This window comes from Callionymus lyra, chromosome 15 (assembly GCF_982586985.1).
Source record: "Callionymus lyra chromosome 15, fCalLyr1.hap1.1, whole genome shotgun sequence".
NCBI lineage: Eukaryota > Metazoa > Chordata > Actinopteri > Syngnathiformes > Callionymidae > Callionymus > Callionymus lyra.
Window position 1 is genome coordinate 24,629,295 of NC_141832.1, and position 11,577 is coordinate 24,640,871.

Consider the following 11,577-nt stretch of genomic DNA (forward strand, 5'->3'; position numbering starts at 1 on the left):
GAATGTAACAATCCAACTATACATTACGGTTTGCCTTTTCTGTCACATTTGAGACGTTCCTAGTGTAGCCACAAGATGTCACTGTTTAGGATCGAAGGTCGGGTTGTCCGTTTTTCAATGGATCTACCTGTTTGAAAATGAGCACCTATCGAATCGACGTTCACATACGAATAAATCATGAAAATTAAATGTATCTAACTTCATTTAAATGTAAGGTACATTCTTCCGTTTTTTGTTTTTTTTCACAAACCCATGATATAATTATATAATCCAGCGATGTTAATGATATATTTAATTTATACAACTATTCTGCGAGTGAAATCGAGATAAATGCATTTAATCGTTTACTCGTAAGATTATTCGCTCTTATTTTGAAGGCCAGTCTCCGGATATGGTAATCCTTGCACGGTGGCGGATAGTTTGCCCGCCTCTACACTGGTGTCTCTCGTCGCCTTCAGCACAGCTCGTCACGCCCGCGAAGCCGAATAACGGTAAGAGTTGATGAAACCCTCATCTTTGTTCTTTCAACAACTTTTTTTTTATGCACAGCTTTTGCACAAACTCAACTTTTACCTGTCTATTTTAAACCAAAATAGGAAGTGTTTGCTAACTTAGAACAGGGTTAATAACATTGACATTTAAGTAAGCAAGACATGAATAATTTTTCTTTAAAAAAAAACAGCTTCTGACGTGTTATTTTTGTATTTCATGTTCCAGCAAGTCTCCGTCATTATTGTGTTCTTGCTCGCCATATAGAGGCATGCAAGAGTCATTTCCGGGTTCGGAGCCCGAGACGAGTTCCGTGAGGTAGCGGGGTTTCGACATATCATACTTTTGAACTTCTCATTTTTGACATAATGGAACAGTGCGTGGAGGATTTGCTGTTCTTGGTGAGTTTAATTCAAGCCAAGCCACCGACTTGTTGCGTGGGGAATCGGTTTCATGCTCACTTCCTGATACTTGCAGTCACTAAGTCTAAGCTAATCTAAGTTGGATCGCACCTTGAACCACAATGTTTCCTGGGTTGTGCCCAGAACAAAAGAACAAATGAACAACGTCTTTCTCACGCTCTTGAAAAGGTAGAAACTTCTGATCCCTTACGTTTGGAAAACTAGTTGGAAGTTGAAGAACTGAACACGTTCTTCCGTCTTTTTAACACAGCCATCTTGACGTGTAACTTTTAGGATTTGACATGACTGAAATTCCAACATGAATACTTTGTAAACATGTTGTTAATGTCAACAAACATGGAGATGTACTGTATGTATATGTACAATATTGAATCAATAACCTGTTGATAATTCTGATCAAAGTTAATTTCCAAGGTCATAGTGTTGTTATAACCAAGACCATCTGTCATCAAAATTGTGTACGTATTATGATGGACTTGTCCTCAGCAAGTGTGTACTTAAGAAAAAAAATAAGAAAAAAAAACTCAAATGTTTGTTATGTTAGGGTTGAGAGATTTGGTCATCCCTCTATTTTACACATAAAAAAAGGAGTAAGAAGAAGCTTGACAGCAGCAACTTGATCAAAGTGGCGTGATTCATAAAAATATGAGGACTGGCTTGCTATATTATGACTGAAGGAGTATAGCAAGGTGAAAAATGTGTTCTGTTGTATGTTGTTATAGAGATCTATATATATTTACAATTCCTTTCCCTTTCGAATATTCTCTAATGCCACCACAAATAAAAAATCCTGTCGTGTTTAAAACACTGGCAATTAAAGTTTTCTAATTAGATATGAGAAAGTGAGCCCCAGGGAATTGGATGGAAGATTCTGGGAAATTCACACGGCCTCAGTGATTTACGGTCGAGGTTTGAAGTTAAAAATGACGCTGTGGTTTTTTCAAGCAAAACATTTTGTGTGTTTTAATGAACCGTATCGTTTAATGTATTTCTTCCGGCACAGCTTTCAAATAAAACATCTGGTCTATAGTGAAACTCTTAGAAGTCAAAATTCAAACACTTTTAGTTATATAAATGTATTTTGACTTTTTTTTTACTTTTTGTCCAGTGAAGATGGAAGGTCTGTCCTTTTCATTGAGGCCTTCTGGGAATGTTTGGAAATGATCTCTGAACTGTCAGCTTGTACCTCAGCTTTTCCCATTCAGCTGCAGCTTCCTGCCTCTGTGTATAGAAATAGTTATTTTCGTAGTTTCATGTTTGTTCTGACCCTTCCTGGGATTTATGTTTTTTTTCTCTCTCTCTCTTAATCTACCTTTGTCTTTACCAGATAGCTTTGTACATTGTAATGAAAAAACTTCCCATTGGTTCATTTTCTTACTTGTTTGAAGCCAGTCCAATCAGATGTTACTCCACAAACATCCTTTCCGTGGCTGTGTTGTGTCAATAATGTTTTAGAAGGTACACACATTTACGCAATAAAATGTCAAACGTAAATGACAAAAAAGCTATATTTTACTTAAATAATTTATTGATTGAGTGAATAATTATTGATTGGGGGGGTAAAAAAAAGTTCTCGTCTTTTTTTCTAGTCATTCTCATGGGAGCTGAAACTGAAGATGTTTTTCAGGTTCGACTTCTTGCATCATTGTATTTGTCAAATGATCAAATGTCGCACCAATTATTGTGATTTGTGAAGCAATCCAACTACTCACATTTCTCATACAAGTTCTGCTGTAGACAACGTGTTAGGCCCATATTTATGTAATGTATTCATTTATATACTTTTAAGGCACAAATGTGTACGTCAATTTTGAATTCTCTGCCACAGCTTCATTTCGAAAGATCGATAGTTGTACAGTGGATGTAGGTTTAGCTGTGGAAGGATATTAGTCACTGAGCTTCTGCACTTGAGGTAGTGTATGAGGAAGTGTGCACTAGTTTTATGAGACATGTTTTAAATGGCAAAGAAGAATGAAGCTTTTGTGTTGCGTTGTAGGTTTAGAAAGATACAAATGGACTTGTGTGTGTGTGTGTGGTTGAATAATGTTTTAAGACAAAGAGTTTAAAGGTCAAGAATAGAAGAAAAAAGAGGAGAGTGTAAAGTTAAAAGTGAATCACCAGTCTTTACACCTCATTTTAGCAGCTTGTGAGACTTTCAGAAGGTAACCGAACGGATATGGCAAGGCCTTTGTTCTTTGTCCTCACATTACTCATTCAGTTTGTGAATCACAGATGGAAAAAGTCACCGACAGGAGAGGAACCTGATCAAAGCTTTAGGGGCAAATCCCTGCCAAGTGTTAAATGTCATATCATGAAGGTTTCTGTTGTCTAGCGAGTTTTAACCTGAGACTTGGGATCCTCAGTTTATACATCAGAAAAGACTTGATAAACGGACAAAGAGCTTCAAAGTTTTGATTATAGCACCTGTGTGACTGAGACATTGACTAGTTCCTTGTCAATGTATCAGCTCTCTAGACCTGTTGCCCATGAAGAGTTGTAGATGCATCAAGTTTACCAACTGACTGATTTTATTATTGGCTCCATTGAGTTATGGAAGTGAATCTCTAGTGGTCGACTCATTCAGTCTATAGGGATAAAAAAATTTCAGCTATACTTTTATTTCCAACAAGAATATGAGACGACTCTTGATTGTTCCAAGTGACACGTATATAAATCCTAGTTTAGCCATGGAGGGATGGCTACCCTTAGGAGGATATTGCTAGTGCTTCCAAAGCTTCTAACCTCCTCTTCTTGCTCTTTTTTAAAATTTTTCATTCAATCCATTTTCTTTACTTATAAAACCTCTGGTTTTTCGAAATCAGAAAGGTTCTGCTGATCTGTCGGGATAATATGAAGGGGGTTCCATAGGGCGATCTTGTTGTGGTCCCAAGTTTCCAAGTTGTGTTTTTAGCTGATACCTTTCTCATTCTCCTGAAGTGATCATGATGTCATTACACCACACAACCACACTTCTCCAGGTCACTAAGCTTGTATCATCCTCACTAAGTCCAATTGTCTTCTGTTTATTCTCCTCTTTATGTGTCGCCACAAACACTTTCCTCCTCACAGCCTCAGTTGCCTCATAATCCCTCTTACTTTAAGCTCTCTCTTGCACTGTTGCCAAGGAACACTGTGTTTATCGAACCGCCCGGCTAAAGCAACTCAAGCAAGCAGATTATTGCTGTAGTTTAGTAGACGTACAGCACGGACACAGATAGATCTTAATCAGGACGACCAGAACCTACTATGCTGTTAGCGTGTTAGCAGCCGCTGTTAGCTTACATTGTCCATGTTGGAATGCGAATCATTGGGAAGTATTGTTGGTGCTAATCCTTTTTACTGAGTTCATGAGGTGCTGATTCAGCCGTTTTAAACTATGACCAGAGTGACCTACGTGGATTATTTTTTACAATCGTCAGTGCAGTTGTCTGCTGTTGGTTTTTATATATCGTATTATTGCATGTCCATGAAGAAATTATCTGAATTATTATTCCTGAAGTTATAGATTAGTTTTCTGCTTCCTTCATTCTGCTTTTGTTTTCACATGCAAACATTTCCTGTTTATGAGAAGATTTCTAGGCTTTGTTTTAACAGTCATTCCATTCATTACTATAGCTTGCAGGAAGTAATTTACTTCCTGCAAGCAAACATGGTTAACAGGTTAATTTAGAGGTCAGAAACTGCTCCGTGTCTCCGAATGTACTTCCCCTTTTGGTCCGAAACAACAATATCAACAGGCACAACTGTTGAGGATTATGTTCTGACTTATATTAGATCTGTTCAGTCAATCTGTTTACAGGCCTGCGTTTGAAACCAGGATCAACTTCTGTCTTAATGTCTTTTGAATTATCTAGAAAACAAGCAAAGTGCTTCAAAAAATGGTTTTAATATGTGCTCTGTATGTTTGTTTTGGTGTTCCACATGGATACTTGTTTGTCACTTTGGACTTATTGCAATACTGATCGCATCGCTCCTGAGAAATCTGTCAGCCAAGAAGGATTTGACAAGGAAACAAGCACCAGATGCCTGTTCTCCTGAAAATGACCATTTCCTAATTGTGTTTTTCCTGCTTGGCATTAGTTTGGCCTCTAATGAGCGGTGTCTGGTGCAGCTGCTGGATTATTAGTTTATTTTCTTCTTTCTAAAACTTGACTTAAAAAATACCTATTTGGCATCATGTGACCTGTTTGTTGCTGCTAATATTGCAGGAAGATAATTCTCTAAATAAACATTATGAGGGTGCAGGAACAAACTCCCACCTTTGCGAAGTTTATTTTATAACATTAACTTTTCTATGACACAACAGGTACAAGTGAAGAAGCATTTGAAAAAAAACGTTTTTACTAGAAAAGCCTTGAAGAGATTGCAGGCCTCCCAAAAAATAATGGCCACTTGTATTTTTTATAGTTTTTATCAATCTTAATGCAACTTGTGACCTTTCTGTGTGTAGTTTGTGTGACTTGCGTCCTGTCCAGGGTGTGCCTCGCCTCTCGTCCCCCAACTCCCATAAGGGAATAGGCGATAGAAAATGGATGTATTGTATCAATATGTAGGGTAAGGGAGGCGGGGGACATCACAGGGCACTCACAACTAACAATCGCTTGCCTACAATTGCATAAGTGATGTCACAGTTTGTCCCCTTTTGGCAAGAGGTCCATTCTGTCTTCTCTCGTCTTCCATTAGCACGTCATGGCTGAGCAGGAAACCACACTCCAGCAACAGGCAGCGAGTGGAAAAGAAGAAGAAGATGATGATAACTGCGACAACCCCAACTACAAGCCCCCCGCCGTGAAATCTCTACAGGAGCTCCAGGAGCTGGACAAGGAAGACGAGAGCCTGTGCAAGTACAAGGAGTCGCTACTTGGAAACGTAAAGGTACCTGAAGGTGAGACATCACTGAGGGGTGAATGATTCACAAAATCACAAATATTTTTTTTCTTCTAATCTTATGAGGTCACAAGTGGAACATCTATTGGTTTTAACTTTTGTGTCGTTGGAAGGCCTGGATAATAATAAAGATTTACTATACATTTAATTCAAATGGATTAATGGAGCATGAGATTGATTATCTGCATATTATCACGTAGCAGTATCGCGTTTATGTCTGGTTGAAGCTTATGTGCATACAGGGCATTAAGGTCAGATGTCTGGAACTATTTTGGATTTAAAAGAACTCAAGAGAAGGGGCTTAATTATTGTACTCTAAAAATGCCAAACCCAGAACCCACTTATCAAGGGAAGAGTAACGGTAGCTTCTGACAACAAGCCGCCTGTGCTAATAATCAGCGGAGCATCAGAATAAAAGAAGTTAAAAAACTACGCCATACTCTTTAGTGCACAACGAGGCTTCTAAAAGGCGCTCCAAATAAATGACGTCATGATGTAAACATCTGACTGAATGAAAAATACTGTCAGTGGAGAGAGTCGGTATAACCTGAGACATGTGGAAACTACTTTCACTAAACAAGAATATCACCAAGTGATGACAAAGTCACAGGGACTTGAATAAAGGTTAATGTTAGTGTTGTATCATTACAATGATATTGTTGTCGCACTTCATGTACACTTTTAGAGACTTTAGAGTTTTGTATTTTTAGATTGTTTGCACCACACTCAGGGCGGGTTACAGTTGAAACAGGGGTTCGTACCAGTGACTTGTGGTGAGGTTCATGGTTGGTGAGGCACTGACTCCTTTAGTGTCAGATTTAAGTATATGAACCCAAAAGGGTTACTTATTCAGTTGGCTACTGGTTATTTCATATCTCATCAGCATTCTGCATACAAATATGAAGATGGTTTTAAAAAAAATGATTTATTTAACAATTTCTCAAGTCTATATTGAATTTATGTGATAGTTTGTGGAATGTTAGTCTACATCCTCTAGATCTATGATTTATAGCTTCATAAACCTGTCATCTTTGACAAAGACATAAGAATCATAGCTGAAATATTACATTTGAATGATCAACTTATTTAAAATTATATATTCAAAATCATTAACCTGCCATATTTAATGATTTAATGTGACACCTTTCAATTGGCTGAACATCTAAATTTGTTTAAAAGAAAAATTAATAGATATCTAAAAAAAAAATGAATGAACTAATAAATCATTTAAAAAGGATTAACAAACATGGATATTAAACTGATCTGGATCTCTGACTAAATGAAAGGACCGGGGTGGTGCAGGTTTTTGTTCCAACCGATCAAGCATGTACAGTTTAACCAATGAGGCTTCAGCCTAAACAAGCAACACCAGACTGACAATCAACCGATTACACTCTGAAGACTCCTGGTTGGGTTAAAGGGGCTGATCTTGATTGTTCGAACAAAAACGTGCACCACCCTGGCCCTTTGACTTTAGACTTTAGACTTTCGACGACCGGTTTGGAGATCCCTGGAATAGTATATGACCGTGATAATAAAAGATTACAACAAGGAAGAAGCAGTTGATTCAATGCTCTTAATTTGAAGCCAAACATTTATTTCCTCCTATTGAATAGCAAGAACTCTCCAAATGTAGATTTGGCCCAAGAGTGAAGGATCCAGAGCGATGGTTAGCTTGTCAGATGTAGATGTCAGCACTGTATTTGTATTAAAATGTTGTTAAGTTACAATGACTTGATCACACGTTACTGTCTGTGTAAGTAGTGATGCTGTAATAAAAGTTAGACCCACCTTATGTTGCTTCTAATTGGTTAATATTGCGTGGGTTCTTACGTGATTGGCTAGATTTACGCAAAAAGGTTTATTGTCATGAAAAGATAAACATTGGGTATTAAATATATTTTATTTAAGGCCTAAATGTCGTTTTTTTAATATTCTATTGTGTTTTTCTTAGTCTTATCTCTTTTGAAGTTGATTCAAAATTTGATTGAAATTAAAACCGTTCCTGGTCTTACCTTTATCTGTAGATTAAGTCCATTCGCCTGTCCTTAGCCACACAAACCTTTGTTACTACACCTTATTCTTTAGTTTAGTTTTGTGATATGACGTATTTTGTGGAGGCTCAGTGGTGCGTGCCTCAAACTTTTTCTTTTCACTGCAGTTGTATTTCCGATCAGCGAAACTAAATAAGACCCTTATAAACATTAAACTTTAATGAATAAATGCATCAACCAGAATGTGGAAAATCAAGGCAAATAAATGTGTCTGTGAGGGACTATATTGGCAACATTCAGGCCTGGCCCTGGTGAGGTCAGAGTAAAATGGTGAAACTGATGCCTTGGAGGGCTTTCTGACAGCTAATTTGATTTATTTATAGTTGACCTTGTGTTAAACTGTTACTCAACAAATGAAAAGTGAGAAAACAAAGTATTTGTCATTTGTCATAATAAATTCAAAGAAATACATTTCTATAAAGTTCCTTGTATCTTTCTATATGTTTTGTCCATTATAACTTCATTACTTGTATTTAAATGTACAGACATTAAACAACATGCACTCATTATAAATTTTATTAAATCTTTACTAAAAAAAACATTTTTTTTTCTATTCTGTTTGAACACCTTTTCTAAATTTTGGTAGTTGTGAGAAAGCACAGAAACAAATGTCTCTATCATATACATCATAGAAAGACAGACACTAAAGGTCTTCGATACTTTCTCATCTTCATGTCTCCCTCCCCTCTGTAGTGGATCCCAATGTTCCGAACATCCAGATGATCAGCATGTCTCTGGTGTTTGAGGGTGGACAAGCTCCTCTGGTCCTGGACCTGACAGGTGGGTTTGAGTTCTCGTATTTTTTATGACCATTCCTTCACTCACTTAAACAAGATTCAACTCTTCATGTTTCTAACTCATAGGCGCCATCTACTGGTCACTTTGTAGGTAACAGGATTCTTGTGTGATCTCCTAAAGTCACTGAGCTAAAATAAAAAAAGTATTGTTATTTTAAATTTCGTTGTTTAATCGTTTATTCGTCATTTTTGGAAAATGTATTTATACTTTCATATTGATAAATAATGTAGTATTGAAGCAAGTGAATCAAAAAGGATCAAAATAGTAAAAGACAAGTATCTTATAGTGTAACATTGATGAGTTGTGTTGTCATTGTTCATTTCTTTTACTGTCATTTTAAGGCCAAAATGTCTGTTTTAAATGTACGTTTAAATGCATGTTCAATGTTTTTGAGGAGAACAAAGGAAACGGTCATTAAAATGATTGAAGAAGAGTAGACGTGCGATTCTACAAATAACTTTCTCTGCAATAACTTCTGACACAACAGACCTGGAGGGCTTGAAGAATAAAACCTTTGTGATGAAGGAGGGAGTGGACTACAGGGTGCACATCTGCTTCAAGGTGAGGTCAAGACACAGGCCTGAAATTAAAAATGAATTACAATGTGTTTTCTTATGCAGGTTAACAAGGAGATTGTCTCAGGGTTGAAGTATTTCCAGACAATTTCCAGAAAAAAGGTTAAAGGTAAGTTGTTGTTTTTTTCATCTCAATATAAGCTTCTGAGTCATTCGAAGAGAAGGTTAGAGAAGTGCATATGAATTTATTTACTGTACACATTTACTGTGGATGTAAAGGGTTTTTTCTTGTCAGGAAAGGCTAGCCTTGGAGATTGCAAAATGTTTAATGCAAATGATTTGACTATAAAAATATATGGTGCATGTCTTCTTGATGTCCACTGTCAATTTAAAGTGTTCTGTATAGAGAGTGAGGAAATCTTTCCTTATTATAATAATAATTAATAATTAAACAGATTATTTTAACCAAATAACTGTAAATGTATTTTCAAAGTCTTGGGTCAAAGAGGGTAGCAAAACATTTTGTTTGCCACTTGGTGGAGCTGTTTGCCATCTTTATCATAAACACTGTAACCCTTGTGGTCGTAACAAAATCTGAGGTGTAACTTGCTTCTCTGTCATTAAATGTGTAGTAGACAAGATGGATTACATGGTGGGCAGTTACGGACCCAAAAAAGAACCGTTTGACTTCAAATCCATGGTAAGCGAGCAGGCCCCCTCTGGCATGATGGCCAGAGGCACTTACACCATCAAGTCCAAGTTCACAGACGACGACAAAAACGAGCACGCTTCTTGGGAGTGGACTCTCCATATTAAGAAAGACTGGAAGGATTAATTCATTGTCATATCTTTGCTGCTTTCTTTCTTCCTTTCTGCTGCCGTCTTTCTACAAAAGCACCTTTTTCCAGCGACGGTTGACACGCCCAGATCCGTCTTCCCTTGGAAATCAAATTTCTTAGAATTCAATTTGAGAAGAGACATTTCCAAACTGATGATAACTTGCCCCACCTCTCCCTCTGTTAGTTTTCGTCCCACTGACCATCATCTGCCTTCAGGACTAGTGCTGCTGTGAGTTGTTATCTTGCACTTGTCACTGCCATCCTTTGAGGTGATTATTTGCACCAGAGTCTGTCAACTAATTACAGTTTGGGACATTAAACAAATTACCTCCAACTCAGACTGACCTCTGGATGCTTCTGTGGAATTATGGGATTTCTGGTAGTTTGATCGCTGCTGTGGCCTTAACCGCCTCTTGGGAAGATCAGCTCATCGGCCCAGTTGCCTTTATTTCCGTTGCTGGAAACAAAATGGGTGTTTTTGTGTATTTGTCAAACTAAATTGTTTAGGATCTTGTGAACCTCGGCCTGTCGTTCTTGTGTACCTGAATCGTCGACAGCCTGATGGGTGACACTTGCTGCCATCTTTTTGACTCGTGACACGGCCCAAAACAAGTATTTTCCTCCAGTGTCGGTTTCCTCAGGTCGGGTCTGACTCGATGTGCTTCTGTGTTCACAATAAAGTGTTCAGATCGAGTCCACCTGCCTTATGTGATTTTTTTAGTTCACTCTTCATCATTGTGAATATTCACTATCATCATTGTGGTTGACTTCAAGGTCCTTTAAATGTACCAGCAAAAACTTAAGTAGTTCAATTTCAATTAAATATATATGAATACATGTGAAATGTAATTTCCACAATTTCAGCTACTTTATTAAATGTACACAAATTAAATAACATGCAATCATGATACATTTTGTCAAATATAGTATTAATTAAAATGATAAATGCCTGCTACATAAACCCTCGTCAAATTTTTACAATTTTTTTAAAAGGACAAGGAAATCTACACCTTCTTGGATGTCCAGGATGCAAGGAATCTTCAGTCTAGGTTTGGGTTTTTAAATCTCATTTTTTACATTACGCTAAGTAGGACTGATTTTCAATCTCAAATTAATTCATGTATTTTAAAGAATAATACAAACTTTTTTTTTACTCATAATGAAACATTTTGGAATCATCTGAGAACCCAACTTTCCTGACTTCAAATGTTGAAGTCTTCTTCTCCAAGATGCAGTTAGTCCCTCATCATGACCATGTTTTGAACTTATTACTTAATTATGCCCGCGTCTGAAATCTCAGCGAACAAGAGGTTATAAGAGTGAAGCCAGTAACTCCTCCGCCAGCCAGCTTAAATCACAGCCCTGCTTTGTTTATACAAAGAGTCCCTCACATTTTCTAACGTAAGAGTTTTGTACAAACAAACATACTGATGAGTACAATTGAGGTCCAGCTTTAAGACGCACTTAATGACCAGATGGATCCATGTGCACTTTGTTCGTGTTCTTTTGACTTCCTTCAGTTCGGCTGCTGCCATGTGACTAGAATTATAATCTTTTTTTCACGTCGGTTACT

At 37.3% G+C, this 11,577-nt stretch overlaps 1 protein-coding gene across 2 annotated transcripts; it reads left to right on the forward strand.

Moving 5' to 3' along the window:
- Positions 1 to 408: 408 nt before the first annotated feature.
- Positions 409 to 10,698, forward strand: arhgdia (Rho GDP dissociation inhibitor alpha). 2 transcript variants are annotated; one of them, XM_087809137.1, is made up of 6 exons: positions 409 to 491; positions 5,595 to 5,796; positions 8,546 to 8,632; positions 9,138 to 9,211; positions 9,271 to 9,334; positions 9,798 to 10,698. In XM_087809137.1, the coding sequence occupies exons 2-6, from the start codon at positions 5,601 to 5,603 to the stop codon at positions 9,998 to 10,000; spliced, it is 624 nt and encodes a 207-aa protein (XP_087665263.1). In that variant the 5' UTR covers positions 409 to 491; positions 5,595 to 5,600; the 3' UTR covers positions 10,001 to 10,698. The 2 variants fall into 2 exon arrangements, with proteins under 2 accessions (XP_087665263.1, XP_087665262.1); XM_087809136.1 differs by lacking the exon at positions 409 to 491 and adding an exon at positions 768 to 890.
- The last annotated feature ends 879 nt before the right edge of the window (positions 10,699 to 11,577 follow it).